We start from the raw sequence: 25,077 nt of genomic DNA on the forward strand, positions 1-25,077 counted from the left end.
AGCCACTTTCTAGCTGGTCTGAGGTGGCGTTTGATTATTTGTCTGTGTGTCTGAGTAAGGGGGAGACACACACTCTTAATAAGGAGCACTGTGGCTCCCTGACAGCGTCAAAAAGTCAGACTACAGCAAATGGTCCAAAATTGCGCCAAAAAGTCAGAACATAGCATGTTGTTAAAAATGGCCTCAAAAAGTCATTCTAAAGCATGTTGTCCAAAATTTTATCAAAATTCATTCTATAGCATGTGGTCCTAAATCGCGTTAAAAAGTTGAATGTGGTCCAAAATATCATAAGTAGCATAGTATGTTACCCAAATTGCATATTATAATATGTCAAAAGTCATACCAAAGTTTGTCGCCTAACATCGCATAAAAACATCATACTATAGTATGTCGTCCAAAATTGCATAAAACATCATAGTATAGTATGTCGTCCACTTGAAAAAGTTAAAGTATGCCATCTAAAATCACATAAAAAAGTAATCAAAAATTACATAAAAACGTGGTATAATATGTCGTTCAAACACCTGAGAAATAAGTTCAAAATATGCCACAAAAAGTCCAAGCAAAGCATGTCACAAAAAGTAAAATAAAGTAAAAGTACATTTTAATATTTCCCCAGCATATTTCTATTTGTTCCTCTATATTTTGCCTACAAGGGCTAAAAAACGTCGTCATAACTGACTACATGTCACACTAACCTGTGAGAGGCGTGGAGGTCCGGCGTTTGAGGAGTTGGAGGCGGGAAGGCCGACTGAAGGGTTCATGGTGCGCTCTCTCTCCTCCTGGTAGATCCGGTCTCTCTCGCTCTCCGGCAGGTTGAGGAAGTTCTGCATCGCTTTGAGGTTCACCAGCAGAGACTGCGACGCCGTCCGCGGATCCTCCTCTTTCCGCAGGATCTCTGACAGCAAACCCTGGACAATAAAGACACACGGAGACACATTACATTATAAGCTTTGTAAGGGCACAGTGTGTCCCTTATCACTGACTTCAAACCTGTATTTCTAATAAGCAAACGTCCATATTATGTCTTGTTTTGGGTACCATGTTTTCTTGTTCTCCTCTGAATGATTGGATATTTGTTGTTGATCTGTCTTAGTGTGATTTTTAATAAATGGACTTACATAAATCTACTCTGTTACTTGCTTATTTTTCACTTTCTCTACATTTTTCTCTTCATTTTCTACCATTTTATGAATAATACCATACTGTGAAAAATGTTAATAAATATAATCAAGAAATTTTACCTAAAATGTTAAAAGTATGAAACTGTCCTCTTGACGGGTACACTATTATACAGTAGATGTTTCTGACTCATGCATATACGTAAAAGTAGGATTTTACTGTTGAAGTTGGTTGAGGTAGAGCGTATCATTATTTATTAATCTAATGATTATTTTCATTATGGCTTAATCTGCTGATTATTCTTCATTAATCAATAGATTGTTTGGTTTGTAAAAATACTGAAAAATGCAATGACCCAGAAGTGTCACCTTACAATACCAAACCTCAATGTTGTTAAAAATAAATTTATAAATAATTAAAAGGGAAAACAACAAATAATTACATTTAAAAAGCTGGAACCATGAAATGATTTGACTTTTTTTTATGACAAAAGAGAAATGAATCTATTAATTGTTGCAGCTGTAATGTCTGCTAGTACAAATCAGATTATAAAATAAATTTAAATTATTAGTGTGAAAAGCACTAATATCTTATATACTTATATCTATTGGCTGGTTTAATTTAGATCAAAGCATCAGATTTTAAAATAAATTAAATTAAATTAAATTATTTATATGAAAAGCACAGAATTATCACATTTGAGAAGCCGGACACATGAAATGTTTTTGGGTTTGTTTTTTTTTCATTTTTGCGTGAAAAAAAATAAATTTATTAACTAATCTTTTAATCTGTACTTACATAAACTGTTGGGTGGTTTAATTTATCACAAAGCATCAAATTTTAAAATAAAACTAAATAAAATTATTAGTGTTACAAGCACAGAATTATCAAATTTGATAAACAGGGTGGGGTTTTTCTTTTTGCATGAAAAAAAAAACATTTAATCCGCTATTTTTTTGTGCTGCACCACAAACTAGTGGGTGGTTCAATTTTTACCAGAGTATCAGATGTGGAACTCTAAAAGTTTGTTGAACTTTTAGATATTTTCTCCACAAACATTGTAACCTGTAAACTCTCTAAAGATGTCAAATGAAAGTACTTCAGTATGATATTCGAAAATGTAGTAGAGTGCAAGTAAAGTAGAAAGTGGCATGAAAATTTAAGAAAAAAAAGTAAAAATAGCTCAGATTTGTACAGAGTAAATGTACTTAGCATGCTGTTTTTGGTAAAACTTGGAAAAAAAACCAAAACAAACTGAAAACAATGAATCCTCGATACTCAGCTGTAGGTTTGAGTCACACACAAATGTGCACACTTTAACACACACAGAAGTCACTGGCACACACCTGCCCTCGACATCAACAGGTCTATGAGCCTCCTCCCATTACACTGACCTAATGGGGCGAGTGCTAACCACGTTAGCACAGCCTGAATGCATCAGGTGTTTGTGCCGCTGCGAGGGCGGCGAAGGATACTCAATGACCCAGAGAGCCACCCGCCACGTTTCCGTTAATCCCACTGAAAATACCACGAGGCCGGTGAAACAGAAATACTGTGAACGCTGCGTGATAATTACAAGCAGTCAGTGACATCATATTACATTTACTTCTATAAAATACGTGATTATCTCTCACCTGAGATGTTTAACGAGAACTATGGTCTGAGAAAATGGAGCTCGATGAGATATTTCGGTGTTGTCTCACTGTGTCACCACAGGAGGATATATATTAGATTATCTCCATCCTGATTCATGCCAGCCAGCAGTGGAGTATACTAAAGTACATTTACTCAAGGTACAAGGTAGATTTATTACTCATTTTTAAACATGGTTTAAAAAAATGGAATTAAAATTTCTTCTTGATCCTGCTACATCTTTGGAGTTGAAGGATGAGCTGATTAAAATCAGCAGCTACTATGAAAACTCCATCCTGCTGATGGCATCATACAATTCCTGCAGTGCATTTTGTCTTGTGTCCTGTCGGCTCTGAACAAGGTCCATCCATCCATCCAACAGCTTGATCCAGGATGTTAGGGGTTAACCATGTCTCTGTGAAGGTGTGTGCAGAGCAGTCTCTGATTTCCTGTTGCTGAGTGAGTCTAAATCACGTCTCATCCACTTTATTCTCTCACCGGACATTAGCCAGAAGGCTTGTTAGAGGAACAGCTCTCGGTCCATGTTGGGTCAGCCTCGCCCTGATGCCGGCTCTCCTGTCGCTCTTTGTCAGGTGCTTTCGGTTTCATTTCTCATATGCACAGCATATGCCGTTGATAGAGATCCTCTCGCTGTCTGCTGCATTCAGCCCAAGCCCAAAACAACTCTACCAAAGTTGATAAGTGCTTCTCTAATGTACAAAAGTCGTGTTTCAGCAGAAGGGGCCATGGAGTCGAAAAAAATAGAAAAATATAACAAAAAAAAAAGCAAAATCTGTGGAACAACTGGCTGCTGCATCTACATACGCTGCCGTCATCATAACAAGAAAAAACTCAAGTATTTTCTTTTCATGCCACTTTTTACACCACATCTCTACATTGATCAAATACTCAATTCACAGAAACCATAGAAAATTTAACTTTTTTTTAAAATAATTTTAACACACACACACATATATATATATATAATTTTTTGAGCTTTTTGGGTGTTTTTGTTTCCTTTTTAAAAACAATTTAAAGTTTTTTGGGTGTTTTTTTTTTCAAGATTTTTCTGAAGCTCTGTACTTTTACCTTTAATACTTTAAGTACATGGTCCTGATTATACTTACTGACTTTTACTTAAGAAACACTTTCAATGCAGGACTTTTACTTTTGACAGTATTTTCACAGTGTGGTATTACTACTTTTGCTTAAGTAGGATCTGAATACTTCCTCCACCACTGATGCCAGCTCTCTCCTCCTCTTCCTCTGATCATTTCTCCACCACACTGTCTCCTAACCGTCTTGACCACGGATGGTCCTGTTTTCCTACCTGTGTGCGGTTGAAAGCCACACGGGCGAACACGGCCTGGGAGACACTAGCTCTCTTCAGCTCGTCTCTGACCTGCTGGTAGATTTCACAGGAGACCTCGGCGGCGGACGGGTTGCTCCCGGGATGTTCGCCGCTGGTTTTGGACGAACCCCGGGGGATGGGCGGGTGGTTGAGGAACTGCTGGTTGATGGCCTGGGGGTGCTGGTGGGCCAGCAGCCGACTCACGGCCAGTTGCTGGTTGATGAGGTGGGCCATGGCGAGCTGTTGGCGTACAAGCTGAGGGGAGAGCTGCGGGGAGAGCAGCCCACCTGGCCCCAGCAGGGGCTGCAGGGCGCCGGGCGGAGGCGGCGGGGGCGGAGGAGGCACCTGGCCTGTGCGGAGAGGGGGGCTGTGGTGGAGGGGGCCGTGTGGCGAGGGCTGTTGTTGGGGAGGAGGAGGCTGCTGAGGAGGCTGCGAGGGCGCCTGCGGATCTCCAGATCCCGCCTTGAGGAGGGGGCTGCCGGCCCCCAGGTGACTGAGCTGCGCAAGGCCGGCCAGGTGAGGAGGAGGTCTCTGACCCAGCACGCAGAAGTCGGCCATATTGTCTCTCTCTACTGAAGAGGAGAGACAGACTGAGGTCACACACACACCTTCACATCAGCAGTGTCAGAAAGATTAACCCTCTGAAACCTGAGCAAACTGACTTTTTTTCAAAAACATGGGAAAGAGGCATTAGAAATTACCCACAAATTAGATTTTGAAGATTAAAAAAATTTTGAAAAAAAAGAAAGAAAAAAAACAATAAAGACGTAAATGACCTGAGAAAAGCTTTTTTTTTTTATTATTTGTAATTTTTATTTGCTTTTTGTGTTTTGTTTTTAAATTCCAGTTTCCAAATTTCATGCAATTTGTGGAATATTTCTTATAAAGCTGCTCATTTCCTTTTCACTCGTATTTTTGGAGGAAATCAAACAGCACGTGAAAACTCATGTTGATCCAGGTTTTAAAAAGGGTTAATAAGAGTTCTTACTTTTGATGTCTGCAGCGTCCCGCCCGGCCCACATCTTCTCCAGGTAATCGACTGCTCAATAAAACAGAGAAAAATCAGTCAGAAGGTCCAAATAAAAATGACACCAAAAGAAGACACTCATGCACAGCAACACAATGAATGCTACATTTTACATTTCAGCAAAGACACACTGCGACTAAAATACTCCAAAAATATACCTCAGTACAAGCTGCACCTACAAAATGGTCTTCACTTGCGGCCTCCTAAGTGGACGAGGTTGTCTCTCCCTGCATACCCTCACCTCATTTGGGAATGTAGTAAATGTTTTGCGGATGGAGTTTGAGGGTGAATTTTTTTTTGTGTGTTATTGGTGTGTTTAATTTTTTTTTATAATTTTGAATTTGTAGATGTCTTTTTTTTTAATAATTTTGACTTTTTAGGTGTGTTATTTTTCTTTTTTTTAAAGATTTTTCTGCACTGGGTACTTTTTATTTTCAATATTTTGCTGCTCGTTTTAATCTTCTAGCGTAATTTCTGGTATCGTGTAAGATCATGTCTCAAACATAGTTAATTTTCTCCTGATTCGTCTGTGACAGTATCTAACAAGAAAAAAAAAGCTTTCATAATGATACTTAAATAAACCCATCCCCTCCCTCGAAAAAAAAAGAAAACCCATGACATTAGGGCAACAATATCAGTATTTAAACTGTAAGAGCATTTAAAGAAGTTGGAATACCGTCTGTTGGATCTCACCTTTGATTTTTTTGTACTTCTTGTACCAGCGACCGAACTCCTGACATTTGGCAGTGGACACGTTGGCATAGTACGAACTGTTCACGATGGAGGAAATCATACTCTGACAGCGAGAAGAGAGGAGAGAGACAATCAATAACCAACATAATATGAAATGCTTACACTCACGCAACCACCTCATGGTATGCTCACATAAACACACACACACACACACACACACACACACACACACACACACACACAATAGAAACAGACAAACATTAATCATGATTTGAAGCCACCCATGGAAACTCAGTACGGTGCACAGAGGGAATCTCCAGCCACACACACATATGCTTGCAATTGATGCTGCGATCAACACCCCCACCAGAGCTGCATTTAACACACACACACACACACACACACACACACACACACACACACACACACACACACACACACACACACACACACACACACACACACACACACACATAAATCTCACACAGCACTCATTATGAGACCAGGAGAGAGGGCGAAACATGCAGCCGGGGACTTGAACATGATGAAGGAGACAGTGCTTCAGTTTGTGTGGTGTATTTTGATTAAAATGTAGCAAAAATCAATACGATGCTTGTGGGATTAATTCTGAATGTCTGTGCTGCTCTGTGGCATTATTCAGCAGAGGTGGGACCGAGTCTTTGTTTTGCAAGTCACAGGCAAGTCTGAAGTCTTTGCACTCAGGTCCCAAGTCTGAAACCCGAGTCCCAAAAAAAAAAGAAAATGCACTTTTTACCAAATGCAAGACCTTTTAATAACAGAAAAATAAAATACTGAAGGTCCAATGTGTAGGATTTAGGGGAATATTTAGGCATCTGAAGAAAATCTCTGCACACCTGTGTGTGCGACAGGTGCGTCGGAGAAAGGAGCAATCACGGTATCATGATGCTGCCATTATACCTGATGAAAGTCTGCTAGACCGAAACGCCATTTATCACTCAATAAATATGTGAGCAGTGAGCGACAGTGTGCGGCAGCTTCTCTCTTTATCTTGGGAATATTTAGGCAGATGGAATATAGTTTAATATACAAAGTATGTTCTCTTCAGTGTATAATCACTTGAAAATAAGAATTGTTTTATTTTCGTTACCTCAAAATTTGCTGTTTATATCTACATAAGGCGCAGGTCCTCGTCTACAGAGATCGCCATGTTGCACAGCATTGGAAAAACACCGATTTTAAACTTGAAACTGATTTATTCAGTGTTTTTGCAGGTTTTAATCTCCTGATCTGATTGTTTTGAAGAGGAAGAGACTGCTGTGGATAATTTGGCTACCAATAAAAACCTCCTCAACATCTGGATCTTAAGTTTTCAAAGAAAAAAAGTGAGCAGATATTAGCAGGTGCAAGACCAACAGTGTTGGAAAAACATTGATTTATAATGTGAGACTGCTTTATTCAGTGTTTTCACCAGTTTAAATCAGTTTCTTTTGGACCTCTGCGGATAATTCAGCTCACGGTAAAAACCTCCAGAAAAACAAAAACTTAAGGAATCCTACGCAGGACAAGTTTCACCCTAATTTTTACCTTTTATACTGGATGCTACAAAATCTCCCTAAACTTTGCTCACTGCTTCTTATTTTTTAAAATATTTTTCTGTCTTAAACAATTATAAGGAACACATATACAGTGTTCTGGATTTTTTTTGTTTTCTTTTTTCTTCGTCGGGTTGTTACCTGGGACAGAGGACACTCTTTGGCCAGAGTGCTTTGGTTCATTTCCTTCAGCAGCTCTTTGAGAGCGTTCCTGACGGTCGCGTGGTTCCACTGCTCACAGGGCAGATCCTCCAGCTTCGAAAAACTACAACACACAGTCAGGGACGTCTTCAGATCAAAAAGTCGAGACGTAAAAAGGCTAAACATAAAACAATAACAATGTTTATCAGTTAAACAGTAACAGTTAACCCTCAGGGACTGTTTCGTGCATTTTACTCACTTTTCATTCTTCATTTTTTGATTATTTTGGCTGCGTTCTTGCATATGGCATACATTTTGGCAAGATTTTTTTTTTAATGTTGGAATTTGCAGCTCAGCTCCTACAATAAGTCTAAAATACACTGTGGAAACTGAATTGTTGCATTTGGACTGTTAATGTCAAGGCAGAAACACATGCATTGTATTATTTCTGGGTGTCATTCTGGACTTTTGACTCTGAATTTGTCATTTTTACTATTTTCCACCTGATCACCTCAATTTTACCATATTTGGCACATGGAGAAAATACATGCTATTTCCACTAGGTGACCTCTCACAATCAATTTTGCTGCTAATCAATGACATATGCCAGACTGTGATCATTTTTTAAAAAATCTAATTTGCATGTAATATATTGAAAATAATTTATTCTTTTTGTTTTTCTTTCTTCTAAAAACATAGTGGCATCATGACAAAAACCTGGCATCTAAAGGGTTAAAATTCTGAACATTTATGAATATTTGATATTCATGACTAGGACTGATGTTGGTTGAAAAAATAAGCTCAATAAAAGCAGAAAATAACAGTAATGCATAATATTTTTTAAAGCTTGATTTTGAAAAGCACATTTTGTTTAAGTATGTGACACTGCACAGAAAATAATCATGTATAAAAATCAATGTTTCTGCTAATCATTGACATATCCCAGGCTGTGATCATTTAAAAAATAATAATAATCTAGGGTTCAGGTTAATTTTCCCTCTGGAGTATCATTACCTGCAAAATTTGTTAAACATAAGGGCACATATGGATGAGATGCAGCTAAATGTATATTTTTATATTTTGTATATATTAGTTTTATTATTATACTCTGCACAAAAATAAATAAATTTGGTCACAACTTTTAAAAAAAACGTTAAATTCTCAATCCTATGATTCATCATCTCCTTTTTTGGGTCACTTTTTGCTCATAAACCACAACTTGTTTTGACACTTGAACTTTTGACCATCATAAACAAACAAGACGTGATGAGTTAATGAGTTTTTAAGGTGCTGGTAGATGAAAGGCTAGCTGTTTCCACCTGTTTCCAGTCTTTATGCTAAGCTAAGCTAACTGTCTGCAGCCTCATATTCACCATACAAACATGAGAGTCTCATTAATCTTCTCATCTAAATGTTTTCTTTAATCCTAAATTAACCCCAAATTAAGCCCTAACTCAGCTGATCTCTCAAACATCCTGCATTAACCTCCAAACCACCACTTCCTGTATCCTCCTACAATCCTCCTGCTTTTATTTCATTTCAAATGAATCATTTTCGACTCCACGCGCAGAGCGTGCCAAAGCTCTGCCATCGTCATGGAGACACACGCACAAACATGTAAACAAACCTGGCTGGTACGTTCCAAGACAATAACAACAATGTGCGTCTCATCTGGAGTTTATCTGTTTTTATCTGTCCATCAGGACCCCGCCGCACTTATTGGAGGGAACGAGGAGTTCCTGGCAGGCGGAGGCAGATAATAGATAAATCCCCAGCGGGCTGTTTAGTGCTTCAATATTACCCACTTCAAATGTGATAGATATGGCGAATTCCTGAGCTGCAATCAGCTGCGATGACATCAGCGCACCGAGCGTCTGATTCAGGGTGACCGCACACGGTGACGTGGTTAAAAGCATCGCTGAAATATGGACCTGCAGACTTTTTGCATTTGTACTTTAAACGTTACTGACGGACGCGTTTCGGCTTGTGGCCTTCATCTCTTCAGGGCAATTTAACCGGCACAAACTGCCAATATACTAAAAACATGAAGTATTTTATTTCATACTTTATTGTGTCATTACTTTACAGATCACAGGTACATTTACACTTATTTATGTATTCTGGCACAAACTTTCTCTTTTGAACTTTTTTCTCCTTCACCCAAAAAACACAGTGCTTCAGTCACTCATAATATAAAATATAACATTACATGATACGAAGGTACCCAAAATAATACCAGATGTTCCTAAGCCTGATATTTCCTTATGCATTTATTTATATAAATGCATATGCATATCCATGCAAGCATGCACCTTCTGACGTATGTACACGTGCGTACACGTACGCATGTACACGCTAACATAACTTCATATGTATGCACATACACATCCATACTTTTGAGTACCCATATGAACATACAAACCTGAGCAATACAATCGATATGAGTAAGGTTACCTCAGTTCGATGCTCCAAATGTTGAATTCAATTCATTTTTGATAAATTAACATTTATGTTTTAAACTGTACATGGTCCCTTTTAAATAAATAAAATAAAAAACAATCAGTACTAAGGATTTTATCACATGCAAATAAAAAAAATGTGGTGTACATGATAAAATGTCCATGTGACAAATTATATTTAGGTGAAACTTCCTGCTCTCGAACACACAATAACGTCTTCAGTCGTGTGGAAAGACATGTTAATGATGGGGCTTTCTGAGTTTCTGTGTCCGCTGTGATGACGTCTGACGTCCCCGACAAACACTTGAGTCCCATTTAGCTGCTTGTTAGCAGCCGCCTTTTTAAAGACGCGTAAAACCTTCATACGGACGTATTTTATGTTGCAGAACAAAACGTCTAAAGGGAACCGGAAGTGTGAGCTTTTAACCGACCCACCTTTACAGGCGATCTGTTGGCTGTGATTTGTATGTGGATGCATTTATTCGTTATATTTATGCACTTTTTTTCAGTCTTTTTTTTTTTTTAATTTCATACCTACCTATTTTAAATGATGTTTGCAATGTGTCTCTTGATGACCCTGATGAAATCCACCAGCCGAAACGCGTCGGTCCGGTAAAGCTGTTCTTTAACCTACGAGCGTTGCTGGAGCTCTTTGACCTCATCGAGACGTTCTTCATTCTCCGTGCACCTTCGATATTGGTGCCAGAAACCCTCACTCTGCCTCTACGGGACTTTAGATTGAAAAATGTCTGTAAAACTCGGTCTGACCTTTGCAGCTGGATGCGCAGCGTGACCATGTGGTAAACCTCCATCAGCATGTCGGCCACCGTCGCCTCCGGAGCGTCGGTCAGGAAGTGGATGGGCAGCGGGTTCCACCTTCCAACCTTGATGATGCCTGAACGGAGACACGAAAGATTTCTGCCATTTATTCCTGCTTTCAACCTTTTTTTATTTAAACAGGGAAGGAGAGCAATCTCTCTTTTACAAGCTGATTTCATTAAATATAAAAAATGAAAAAAAAGCAAACAACACTGACAAAACATAAGAAATGTAGCTGATACTAAAGTTAAAAGCAAAAACACTACAAACAGCCAAAATGTCAATATAAGGGTTAATAAATGACAATATCAAGTTGTACAAGAAGAAGAGAAAAGAAAAGACGTGCTAAAGTACGTAAGCAAACGGCGTATAAGTAGAGGTGTGGGGGTTTTTTTTTGTGGTTTTGCTTTGTTTTTTCTATGTATTTTTGATATTGTTGTTATTATAATAATTATTATTACTTTTTACTATTATTATAATGTTTTTATTGATCTAGTATCTATTGTTATCCAATATTTATTATTATTATTATTATTTGATAAACTAATTTATTTTTATTTACAGTTGATGTTTGTTTGGGTTTTTCTTCTTTTGCCGAGATTCTGTTGAGCGGTGTGAGGGGTTTGTGGGTGCCGATCTGTTCACTTTAAACGATTAAAAACCCAATAAACATAATTTTAAGAAAAAGAAAAGACATACACAAGACAAATAATATACACAATAGCACCTGATGTAAAGTGATACAAAGAAGAGGAAACAAGAGAGACAACACAACATAAAACTGCACAAAAAAAGCACTTCACTTCCAAAACACTAAATAAAAAGCTACACACTAAAGCGCATCACAGGTTAATTATCATCAAATTAAAAACAAGTCATACAGTCCAGAGTTTAATGATGAACACATGAAAGAGTAAATCGACCCCCAGCTGCTTCATCCAGGTGTGTTAGTCCGACTTTGAGTTTTAGCTGGACTAACACAATAATTCAACTTTTTCATGTAAACACACTGACTGTAACAACTGTTCACTTCATGAGAAAAGCATGACATTAGTATTATTTTCAGATGTGGAGGGAAGTCAGATTTGACCTCTGTGAGCCGCGAGAGTTTAAGTCCAGGATGACCGTCAGTTTGAAAAACATTTAAAGTGTCATTTCCAACTAAGAAAATTTCATTTCATTTCATTTAAAGATCAAATTATGTTAAATTTTTTTTTTACATTTTTGACATTCTTTTAGTTTGGACACAGGATTGGAAAATTAGATTCATTTTTCCAAAATTGTATTTTTTTGTTTGTCAAATCGATGTAGAATTACAGTTTTAGAAAACTGAATTCAATTTTCCAATTTTTATTTAAGTTTTATTTTTGAAATGGAAAACTGAACTGATAAGCATTACACATCCACCTCATTATACTTTTTTTTCTCTCTTTGTGTAAAATTTGAGCGCAAAATCGGAAATTGGAAAAATAAGTCGTTATCCATTTTCATCATTTTGCTTTTGGAAACAAATATTGAAAAAACAAGACTCTTTTTTTGTTTCATTCTGAAAAACGAATGATACACGGAGTTTATCATACAGTATGTGAGAATCTCTTGAATTGAACGCTAGCTGAATTTCTTAAAGACGGGGTAAAAAAAAAAATCATGCAAACACCAAACAACACACACATGTGCACTTCACCTCCGTTCACACACACTCAGCGAGGGTTTTCATGGGGACTGGCTGGAGCTGTGAAAACTAAACAAAGCTAATCGCATTACTATCCTCGAAATGAGATCCAGACGGGTCCTGAGAAGTCTCCCTCTCTCTCTCGCCCTCCCTCCCCCCATATCTCCCTCCTCTGCTCCCCCTCTGATCTCTCTGTCTCTTTTTGTTCTCTTCTGTGTGTTTATATCTCAGTTATATCTTTGATTCCCGTCAGGCCGAGCCGTGTTCTTCATTATCTGCTCGTTCAGGGGGAGCATCATTTCATCCACGACCAACAGAGAGGACTCGGACCCCTCGGGGGGCGGGGAGAACCCCAGAGGAACCGAAGACCACCAAGCAACACTGAAGAACCCAAACTGAACCAGACAGATATATTACAACATTAGTTTATTAGTTTTAGGTCATCTGGGCCACATGAAAAGCTTCGTTTTCTGTTTATATAAAGTGAGAAACATCAGACTCATGTAGAGATGTTCTGATACCAAATTTTATTTCATCCCGACTGTGATAACTGAACTTGGATATTATACCAATCTGATGCCATTATGTATAAAGAATATGTGGGGGTGGGAGGCCATGAGCAACTTTATAAGAAATGTTTCACAAGTTGCAAGAAATTTGTAGATTTATGAAATTATCTTGAAAAAAAAGCTAGAGAAAAAAATGTGAGGGGAAAAAAGAAAAAAAGCTGGTAAAAAAACTGTATTTGTAGTGATTGTAATGACAAATTTAAAATCATATTACAAAATTATTAAAACATTTTTATTACTTTGTTTTTTATTATTATTTTCTTTCTTTTCTTTCTTTTTTATTTTAAAGTAATTTTCTTAGACTTTTTACAATTTTCTCAATGATTTTTCAGTCATATTCTTCTGTTTCTCATTACCTTCTTTCCATGTTTTTGTGAGAAATCAAGCCAATTTGCTCAGGTTTCAAAAGGTTTAAGTAAGTTTCTAAACTGCTGTTTCACAATGATATTCAGAAAAATAGTAAACAGAGTATTCGGACGTAGCATATGATACTTACTTCAAGGGGTTTAAAGTTTATTATAAATTATAAAATGTTGGATCGGTGCATACACTCACAAATACCCGAGCCAGCCTGGATGTTCAAAACATCAGCAGCTTTATTTCTATTGCAGCCACCAAACTAGCCGTTATTATTTCCAATCCAAGGCCATGTAGGCGTGTTATGGAGCCATGATGGAAAGGCGAGCTCCTTATACATGTGAGCGGGCACGTATGAGGGATTTCTGGGAGATGTAGTCCACAATTTCACAGAGGAATTGTGGATTCAAAACTTTCTCAGAGTTATGTGATGCAATAACAGCTCTTGTAGCTCCTGCTGCATCATGAGGGAGCCAGTTCCTGCTGACAAGCTCATAGACACAGCATCATGTGACCTCACAGCATCATGTGACCTCACAGCATCATGTGACCTGGAGAAGCTGAGAAAGAGAATATGGCTTTTTCAAATCAACTGAAGTTCCACCTCATACCTTATACCACCTGTATTGTGATAAATTGGAGTTGTTTTATTAATTGACATGTTTCCATTAGACGTTTTTTACATTCGCAATTTCAATTTGTGCAATAAACCCGCTCAATGAATGAATTCTCCATCCACGTTTCATGTTTTGGCCTCACAGACTTCCATCATCTACAGCGATGCCTCCCTTTAAAGCTACATTATTGCGACCTCCACCATCATCATCACCTCAGTAACTGCTGACACAAACATCTGACCTGTGGTGCCGTCAACTGGATGCATCCATGTCAGCATAAAGGATGCAGCGTTTGAACTGAAAGGGTCTGTTTTTGTACATAAATGGAGCATAAATGAGGTGAAGGAGGTGGTTGGTGATGACGACGGGCGAACAACGTTCAGGACGATGACAGCAGACTTCAGGTTCGTGTCCTGACTCTTCTTTAGGCAACAAACGCACTCTGGATAAGATTAGGTAAAGACTATGCTTTCAGATAAATGTTAATAAACTACCTATTTCGGCCAAAAACAACGTCACTGATTACTTTGTTCATACGTATATTTACATATATATTTAAGACAGTTTTTCATTATATTAATGGAAAATGTAATTTGCTCGCAATCAGAGTTTGCTCAAAACGTATTTGCTCTTTAAAATTAAGTTGTAAATAAATGTAATTTCTTGGAGACGGGACTGGAAATTATCGTGTGCACACGTGACAGCGTGAGTTTTACACGTGAGAGAGTTTTGTTTGTAATGAAATGCGTTTTAAAGAGATGGAAGAAAATAGTCAGATCATTTTATGAGAGGGAAGAAAACAAGGGGCACATCCTCCTCGCTTGTTTTCCTTATTTTTTCTGTCTCCTTCACACAGACACACTAACACACACACACGCACACACACACTTCATCTTCAGCATGCAGCATCTGAAAATAAGCCATAACAATTTCACTAATGCCAAGTTGGGTGGAAGCAAACGCGTGAATAAGCAGACAAACACAAACTCACAGAGGACACATGACAGCACACAGAGAAGTGGACATGTTCATGTACCGCTCGCATGCAAGCACACACCCGCCCGCCCGCCCACACACACACACACACACACACACACACACACACACATACATACATACACACACACACACACACACACACACACACACACACACACACACGCTCACGCTCACAGTGTGACGGTAAATGTATTAATAATTGATCCATCATTTTTTGGTCTGCTGTTCGATGGGCTCTGCTTCTTGTCCACATTTAAAAGTAGAAATCATTGTTCCCATTTCCACATTAAAATTCCACCTCCCAGAGACATGCTTTTATGTGGCCGGCTGGTGGCTTGGCTCATGTCTGAGTGTGCCCATCCGCACAAATCCATACACAAACACACACTGATGTCTCCTCTCATCGACACCAACGAAAGGCCCGCACGCATGGCTGCCTGCGTGCGCACAAACACACAGTAATGTCATTGTCCCATGCTAGAATAAGTCTTAATGGTCGCAGCAGCCTGCACACGCATGCTTCCAAACTGGTTCCAGCTCCCACCCCTGGCACACACACAGGGAAACCCCATACGCCTGACTCACCCCGATCACCCGTCACTGCACCCTGAGGAACTCCTCCTGATGAAAATCTGTCATGCTGTTATTTTAGGGAGTGCTCCTCTCTGCTGAAACGCTTCAGAAATGCTCATGTGTAAAATAATGTGCACGAGGTCGAGCCCTCCGCTGAGGAGCAACAGAGCTTCAGGCTTATTGGGAGTTTTAACCCTTTAAAACCTACATCAACAACAGTTTTGTGTTCTTATTTCTCGCCTTTTCAGACACGTTTTAGCTTAACGTTTAACTGGAATACGAGATTGTTACCAACCAGCTGTTATTCTGTTTCCTGTCTCCAGATGGACAAGCTTGCATAACCATTATCGCACCAGCACCAGTGTCTGTCGGTTTGGTGCAGTGCAGTTAATTCTGGTCCGTGCAAGTTTTCTACCTTTTGAGCAAAAGCAAATGCTACAGTCCTTTTTCTCTGTTTTCTGCAGCACAAATTTCAAAAGTATTGGCGTCTTTTTACTGCAGAGACGTTTCATGAATCTTTCCAGCAGAAAGCCTCCTGCAGACTGAGAGATTTTTGCTATCTTCTTAGTTCAGAGCAGCTACACTCGACATGGATTTTGATAAACTTGTTTAAGAGTTTGATATATGCAGACTGTGCGATGACATCACCTGCTGAATCACAGGCTACGACCTACGTACATCAGCGTCAATATGCAGAAACACAGTGTCATCAGCGTACGCTGCTGCAGTGGTGAGAGAAGAATGTAAACAAATAAACGGAGTCCTTGCTTTAGTGGCATTTATGTGTGTCGAAACAAAGTCTGAAGAAAGAGGAGGAGGAGAATGTGGACGCGGTCACGGCTGAGGAAAAGAGGCAACCTTGGCATGCCAATTTTGCAACTCGAGCTCAAAGTATTTATTGGAATCGACTAGCATCTAGCAGTGTCGTGCTGATCAGTGCATCATTTCATGTGTTGGTTGGTTAGAAGACGTCATAACAGCGGTCACACGGTGAGATGGTCATCCCAAATTTCTGACACTGTCAGAAATTTATCCCAGATATCCCCACATTTCTTTCACGATGGTCATCTTTGGTCTGAGACAACCCAAACATCACAGTGTATACCAAGCTTTGATAGTAAGCGGACTAACAAACTGGCAGCAGGAGTTTAAAAAACATAAAAAAACATTTACCAGCCAATTAATTATGTTATTTAGGATCCAGTTCACTTTCCATGCTCTCAGATGTCAGCATTTACCTTTTTACCACAATTCCTTCAATACAAGAACATGACATGTACAGAGACGCAATCAAATGGTGCAAGCATTTTACCTTTTAAGGATTTAAAGGCAAAAACTATGAAAATAAGACCCGAGTTATGATCTTTTTAGATAAGCTAAAGAGCAACTGAGAAACAGAGATCAGCTTATGCATGAAGAAGAAATACACCAGCCAAACCTGGAAACCCAAAAGCTGTCTCAATAATGGACAATTACTGACTTATAAATAAATAAACAATTAACCCTTTGAAACCTGGAATCTCATCAGTTTTCTTGTGCTGCATTCAGACACTTTTCACAAGTATTTGACCCTTTGAAAACTGAGAACATTTTGGTTTGAAAAACATGGGAAAAGAGGCAATGACCAGCTTGGCAAGAAATGTCCCACCAATTGCAAGGAATCAGTAAAAGGTGGCGAGAAAATAACTTAGAAATAGTTTCAAAAAGAGGGATCAGAAAATTATCACAAAAAAAACAGTAAAAAATGTCCACAAAATTATATTTATATTTATAATATCTTTATATTAAAAATTATGTTACAAAAAAAGGATATACAATAAATACATACATTTTTTCAGATTTTTAAGGCCATTCACTTGTTTCTTTTTACTTTTTTTAGCTTATTTTCAGGTAATTTTCTTGTAACTTTTTTTTCTATTTAAATTTTTAGGCCATTTCTTGTTAAGTTTTTGAAAAAAAAAAAGTTGCTCAGATTTCAAAGGGATAATAAATTCAGACATTTAATATGCCTTAGGGGGAATTAAAAAAAAAAAAAGGACTGCTGTTGAGGAAAAACTGCAGGAACCAGGACTACAGCTCACTAAAGGTCTGAACTCAGATGTCCGGTGAGCCGCTGACAGCAGTGACCCTTTGTGGCCTGTCAGACGTGGCACTGCAACAATGCGCTCTCTCTGTCTCTCACTGACCACCGTTAACTGTTCACCGGCTAAAGCCGTTAAGTACAGGTCTGCCCCCATCCATTCTATAAAAGCCTTCAGACCCTTATAATTGAAATAAACAATATCTCCCAGTTAATTACTGGGCTCAGCTAATTAAAGAAAGGCCGTGGTCCTCGGCGGGGACTTTAAATACACCGCTGGGACACAAGAATGCAGGACACAATTCAAACAGGGAGAAAATAGCTGGGACTCTGTGTAATTTTGGTCGTGGACCGCAGGGGAAAAAATGTATAATTTAAGCCAGAAATTATTCATTTAACATAAACGCTTGTTTTAAAAAACAAAAAGTATTCATTTGAGAGAAGCTGGAGGGAAGTGTGTGTGTGTGTGTGTGTGTGTGTGGGTGTGTGTGTGTGTGTGTGTGTGTGTTATGCGGCAGGACGACATGCTGTATTCCATGCCGAATCTCCAGTGTGCATCCTTGCACGGGTTAAACAGAGTTTACAAGTGTGCGTTTTCTGTGCTGGAGTCGTGTTTGTGTCGAGCTGTGATGTCCCGTTTAGTCTCGCCTTTGAAGCCCCTGGTGTGGTGCTTTTTAGAGGGGGACGCATTGATGTGGACGGGGGGGGGACCAATGCGGCTCGCTGTTTTCCACACACACTGATGAGACAGACAGAGAGAGACCTCCCCTGATACTTGGCAAAAACACTGAGGCCAAAAGTGCTACTAATGGTATTCATCTGCAAACGTAGCAAACACTCGCCGTACAATTTAGTGGGCTATTTTCAGCCGTCACTGTAGGATAATGTGCATCTGTGTGTTGTTTATGTTTCTAACTCGCTTTAACAGGCTGTCAATTGCAGTTCTCAATTTTACAACCAAAAGAGGGAAAAAAGATCTGCACAGTGCACAAGACCGCCTTCAGAAACAGCTCCACGGGAAGAACAAGTAATAGTGAAACTGAGAAAATCTGCAAAACTTGCAAAGTTTAGCTAAACAGTCCCTAAATATTTGCAGCAGCTGAATGTCTCACCCTGCTGCAGTGATGTTCAGGTGCACTCCAGCGTGTCGGTACAATGTGACATCATAGCTGTGGTCGGTTTGAGGTGCAACGCGCTTGAAACTTTAAACCAAACAAGGCAGAGAAACACTACTTTTCAGCTGTGTATTAGGTTAATCTTCACACTGTAAAAATAAAATATTCGCCTTAATCTATAATAGTTAGTGTCTAAGCTCCCTTGAAATTTAAAGTTCATGACATTTGAAAAGACAAGTTGAATGATTACAAAGTTACCTCTACTTTTCCTCTCAAATTCAGGCAACTCAAAATTTTAGGGAAGCTCGGACACTAACTTTTTTAATAGTCACTTTTTACAGTGTAATGCTGTTGCATTTGTTTTGCGTACAGCTCCAACTACTAGAGACTGAGTAAACTTAGTTTCTGAGATTGAACTCAGTTGAGTTTAAATAATCTGCTTTAAAGGAATGCTTCCCTGCAGAAACCGAGATATCTTGAATCCCGTATAGATCAAGACCCAAAAACGTTGGCTACTACAACTCCCATAATGCACTAGTTTGCAAACTTCTCACAAAACCTGTGACATTTAATCCAAGTCTCATTTATCCTGTTGTTTGCTCAGTACTTCCAAACTAGTACTAGTGTTTGAAACTGAACTGAAAGTGAAACTTATCGCTGCTTTCTTCAGTGCCAGACTCCATTGACAAAAACAGCGATTTTACCTCCCTGAACACAGGAGCTGCTGGTCTAACGCTGCCTCGATCAGGTAGCTAGTTTGTGTTATTATGTGACGTCTGTGTTTTAAAAGGTTAGTTCAGACCAGCTGAAGTCACACAATGTGAAAATAAAACTAACAGATCGAGGCAGTGGTAGACCAGCAGCTCCTGTGTACAGTGAGGTAAAATTTCTGTTTTTTTCAGTGGGGTCTGGTGTTGAAGAAAGCATAAATGAATTTCAGTTTCAGTTCAGTTTTAAATTCAAAGGTTATTGCAAAAATGCATGTGTGTGAAGTACTGAGCATAAGACTGGATAAATGAGACTTAGATTATACTGCATGAGTTGTGTGAAAAACAGATGTTTTGATAGTTTTGTGGTTGTAAAACTCGGACCCCTATGGCTTCAACACATCAAGAATTTACTCCCTTTCTAGTTTCTTTGTTCATTGTGGAGGCATGTGAGGGAAAACAACTTTTTCTCCCCAAATTTAGCATAAATGAGGGTGAGAAATTGATATACAAATGCTCATTTTTGGAAGTGAAGTATTCCTTTAAGATGAGGTTTTTCTAACTGAGGTCGAGAGTACACGTTCTGTTTCAGGTGGGCTGCAGGCCTGATAAGAGCTGCTGGCCTTGAGGCAGTAAAGGGATTACCTGCAGCCAAGTTTATGAAGAGGGGAGGACACACACGCTCACACACCCACTCACACACACACACACACACACGCACGCACACACGCACGCATTCTCCTACACTTTAGAAACATGTCTGCACGCTCACGGGTCTGCAGACTTAATTCGAATAAGACCTGGTGGAGATGACACTAACACACACACACACACACACACTGGAGCGAGATGTCAAACAGATGGGGATCTCCCACCACTCAGAGTCTATTGCAATAGCCTTGTTGCTCACTGTCGCTCTGTTGTTACCATTTTATATCGATGTGAGGCAACTTCCCCAGATGGCATTTTCTGCATACTTGAGAAAAGACAGCAGTAAATGACACTGTCCTGTCGCAGATGACTACCATGTGTGCAACAATAAATTACAGAGTTTTTCTTTTCCTCTGCTTCATAAACATTCTCACACATACTGTACACACACACACACACACACACACACACACACACACACACACACACACAGAGTGTATTTTTGTCTTGCGGAGACATTCCTGTCCAGCTCTTTGTTGTGTCTTTAATGACTTTTACAGGCTCTGTCTGTGTCTTAGTTGTGTTTTTGAAACATTCTTGTGCTTATTGCCACCGTAACAGAACAGTGTCTGCTCTAAATAGACGACATCACATCCAGTTTTCTTTTTGGGGACGCTGATTAGAGGGACGGTCTGCTCTAAAGGATCGTTCTCGTCCTGACCCCTAAAGCTGCACGGCATTTAATTCTGAGTCAGAAGCACCAGAGTTTACACACTCAAGAGACACTCGGAGGTTGGAAAATCTTGACTATTAATGACGGCCTGCAGAAACAAATTAGAGTAAAGCCAGAAAAAACTTAAAGGGACACTTCGCCAACTTCCAGCTTTGTATCAGAACAATGTCGGTAGTGTGTGTGGACAAACTGTGGTAAACTTCTCTCCATCTGACCGCTGCCAAATATCCCTCCTCCCCTCACATGAAACTCCACAAATGATGTAGTTTACGTCATCCAGCACTACTTTTACTACTCGAACAACAGACTGTAGCTTCACATCCTTTATCACCCGCCACCGCGGACACAAAAAGTACACAGCTGAGAGACAAGAGACACCCGCCCGTCTCTCTCTCTCAAACTCTAAACGGTAAAACGATTCAGGAACATAAATCAAGATAATGTTACTGCACTTCTTATTTCTCTGCTAAACTGATTGCAGAAACATATATTAATGCCCCGTTTCACCACAATGGTGAAAGTTAGCGAACAGGAAGTGGGCGCCATACTGCTTCCTGCACAGTGAATAAGAAAAAGAAGCTTGTTTAAATGTTATTTACTTTTTCACTTTAAAATGCATTTTTTAAAATTTATTTTATGTATTTTTTAAATTTTATTTTACTATTTATTTTATTTATATTTTAATGTATTTCCGATATATTTTTTTTTATTTTATATATATATTTTTTTCTCTTATTCTCTTATCTGCTCACTTGTGAAACCCTTTGAATCGGTGATGAGTATGAATTTTGCTGCATAAATAAAGGGGTCTTTCATGATGCCATAATGCTAGTTTTTGTGCAATTTAAGACTGAACCCATCCAGGAGAAAAACGGATGCAGACAGATGGTGTTTTCTGCATTTTATAGTAGGATAAAAACATACTTTTTTTGCAATTGTATGTTCCTGAAATGCATAATAAAATATATTTTCTGTGATTTGTGATATCTTCAAGAATATCTTTGTTGCGAGACATATTGTCCAGCCCCATGCCAAAGACCTGTTTCTCGGTTTTCTCTGTAGCACCAGTTTCATAATTTTAACTTTCTGCTGCAGAGACGGCCCAGTTTTATGAGAGAAATCTCTTAGTATCAGTGAAATACTTCTTTAAATGCTTTGGTAGGCTGAGACTTTGCAAGATGGCCTCAAACCTACATAACAAAACAGGGTAAAAAATAAATCAATAAATAAATGAATTATCACACTTGACATGGTGCTGTTGTGTTTGCAGTGTCTTTGACTGACCGTGAGCTTGTGCCGCCGAGCTGTGGGAGTATCCGAGGGCCAGCAGAGCCGTCTCCACCAGCTGAGAGAAGAGGATATCCTTCCTGACCAGAACAAACTCTGCGTGCTCCTCTCGGCCCTCACATCCGTCCGTCTGCATCCCTCCGTCCGACTGCTCCACCACACAGAAGACCGGGATCATCAGACCTGCGGAGGAAAAACAACGAGGAGATTCTTTTCAAATGTCTGGCTTTTATTGTCTGAGATCACAAAGCAGTTTATTCCTCAGAGGCGGCAAACATGTGGCTCGCATTTACTGCGGGTCAAGCTTGTAATCGCTTCATCCTTTTTGTTTCACACTGTTGAATTTGCCGACACCTGAAGTTCTCAGCGCGCTAAGATCGACCCCGAGGATGTAAAACTAATGACTGTGACGGTCAGGGTTCATACACATTTTTACAAATTAATTTCCAGGATTTTCTGTGATTTTGAGGCAAACTTTAAAGACCACACATTATCTGATACAACCATCGATGCTCCTAATCAGTTCTTTTTCATTATTATATAAAAGCTTTTTTCAAAAATATATATTATTTAAAATGATGAATTCAGAACAGGATTAGAACTAAATAGTTAAACATAACTAAGGGACTGTTCATTATTTACGAGAGGGAAAAGGGTGGTGCAAAAAGGGGGAGTCATGTCAATTAACTTTTTAAGCACTGGGGAGGGCATGAAACTTGAAATAGCTGTATTTTGTATTTATTTTACTATTTATTTATGGCATGTTTTCTTTCTTTTTAAAATTAAAAAAAATATATTAATTTTTGTTGATCTTTTATGAAAAAAATGATATTTTTTCTTTTTTTTTTTTTTTTGCAAATAATTAAATTAAAAAAATGACCATTATTTTTATTTTATTTTATTTTATTTTTTTGCAAATTCTAAAGACACGATAATTTCTGCTTTTACAATTTCTTCTGGGTTTGTTTGTTTTTTGTTTGTTTTTAAACCACCAAAAATGACACCATTTATGACAGCCAGAAACTGTAAAAACAGGAAATATTGTTGGAGTTTCACATTTCTGATGGTTCTTGAACACAGTCTATGAAAGTCAATTCCATTAATTTTCCAAAAATCGCAGGGTGTTTTTAGTTTTCCAAAATGTCTCTAGGCCTGGAAATTGCTGTTTGCAAATTCCATGACTTTTCCATTTTTTTTTCATGTCTGCAAAAACCCTTGAACAGTGCTGTTCTCTCTCTGCCGAACATTTCCAGGCGTTTAATCTAACGGCCTATTAGATAGACAGTCATAATAATGGCTCCACTAACAGATATGCAAAAATTATACAAATACACCGAACACCTGCGAACAACAGCTGTCATTAGAGTATTAATAACAGACTAAACTTTAACATCCAACAAACCTGAAAACGGGGAGATTCAAAGCAAAAATGATGCCAAATACTAATGTTAATGCAGTTATTAAAAATATGAATATAGAGCTATATGAGTTAACATAATACTGAGTCTTCCTCAAAGATGCAAATTAAGGCCAGGTGAAAACCAAACCAGATACTCCCTGGAAGACTTGAACAGTTTGCATGAAGCAGACACACACGCGCACGAACACACACACACACACACACACACACACACACACACACACACACACACACACACACACACACACACACACTCACACACACACACACACACACACACACACACACACACACACACAGACCTTGACATACTTTCAGTTTTTGCGTCGTTTTTTAAACCTCCTCACAGCAACACATGTGGAAATCAAAGCTTCTTAAAAATTATTAACGGAAACAAATTCAAGTAAAGCCAGAGGATCTTTGAAATGTGTCTCAGTTCGATTCTTTTGCAGGCCGCGAGTTTGCATGTCGACCTCCCAAATAAAGGACAAATTAAGGTTGCTGTTGTTTCCTTTAAAACAGCCCAAATGAGTGATGAGATCATCTCAATTTGTTTGCCGTCTTTACAGAAATGACTCACCACTGTGGTGACGGTTTGGTTTGTTTTAAGCAAACAAAACTGAATGTAAAGCTAGAAAAACTGAAAAGTCAAACTCAACAAACTCACTCCAAGAGCTTCTCTTTCCCTTCAGGTCCAGACAAACCGACATCAGAAAACTAGCGGCTGCAGCGCCGCCTCACGTCGCCTCTGTTTCCACCAAAAAGTTGCACTTGAAGTTGAGTTAGTTAAAAAGTCTTTATCCCAGCAGACTGCGGTCGCTGACGCAACATGCCGACAGTCGATGTTGCACTGAAGGTGAACATCTGTCGTTCTAGATTGTTTTTTAGGTTTTCAGATGACCTTTCTTTTCAGAAAAGCAACGATAAAAACATGGCAACAATAAAATAAAATGCAAATAACATAGCAACAACATATTAAATTAAAAAATCAAATTAAATACATTTAAAAAATTATTAAATTTAAAAAAAAAAGAATGAATTAATAAAATTCAAAAATTTTAATTTCGTTAAAAAAAACGAACAAAAAAAAGCAGCATACTAAAGCCACAAATGGATGATAAAACCTAGCAAAAGATACATATTAAATATTCATAAATGCAATAAATTCCTGTGAAAGAAAGTAGTTGCTGAGTGTTGCTTATCCCGGAGGGGCTTGTAACTGCTGTGGTTACAAGTTTTTGTAATTTTATTTTTATATTCTTTATTTGAAAGGTCAGTGAAGACTGAAGCTGAAGCACACACAGCACTGATTTTTATTTATTTTTATTTACTCTTTATTTTCGTTTGTGTGTAATGTTATATAAGTAAATTGTTAAATAAAAGTTGTTTGTTTAAGAAAACAGACTTCTGAGTACTTTTGCAGAATCATATCAGTGTAAAATCACAATCCACATAGAAATTACCTGTTTTCATTCCAGC

The 25,077-nt window shown here is 38.6% G+C and overlaps 1 protein-coding gene across 3 annotated transcripts in view; it reads right to left on the reverse strand.

The window, feature by feature from the left end:
* The window catches only part of satb2 (SATB homeobox 2), a 131,656-nt gene that overhangs the window by 64,050 nt on the left and 42,529 nt on the right, over positions 1-25,077 (reverse strand). For 2 of the 3 annotated variants that reach the window (XM_088083723.1, XM_088083725.1), the window contains exons 4-10: positions 22,176-22,361; positions 10,768-10,894; positions 7,541-7,664; positions 5,826-5,928; positions 5,094-5,144; positions 4,085-4,677; positions 699-911 (exon numbers count right to left, since the gene is read on the reverse strand). In XM_088083723.1, the coding sequence (XP_087939849.1) occupies positions 699-911; positions 4,085-4,677; positions 5,094-5,144; positions 5,826-5,928; positions 7,541-7,664; positions 10,768-10,894; positions 22,176-22,361 (1,397 nt within the window). The remainder of the gene's footprint in view (positions 1-698; positions 912-4,084; positions 4,678-5,093; positions 5,145-5,825; positions 5,929-7,540; positions 7,665-10,767; positions 10,895-22,175; positions 22,362-25,077) is intronic. The other variant, XM_088083724.1, reaches the window with a different exon arrangement.

The sequence above is a fragment of the Plectropomus leopardus genome, chromosome 10 (assembly GCF_026936395.1).
Source record: "Plectropomus leopardus strain MGB_pleo_1.0 chromosome 10, ASM2693639v1, whole genome shotgun sequence".
Taxonomy (NCBI): Eukaryota; Metazoa; Chordata; class Actinopteri; order Perciformes; family Serranidae; genus Plectropomus; species Plectropomus leopardus.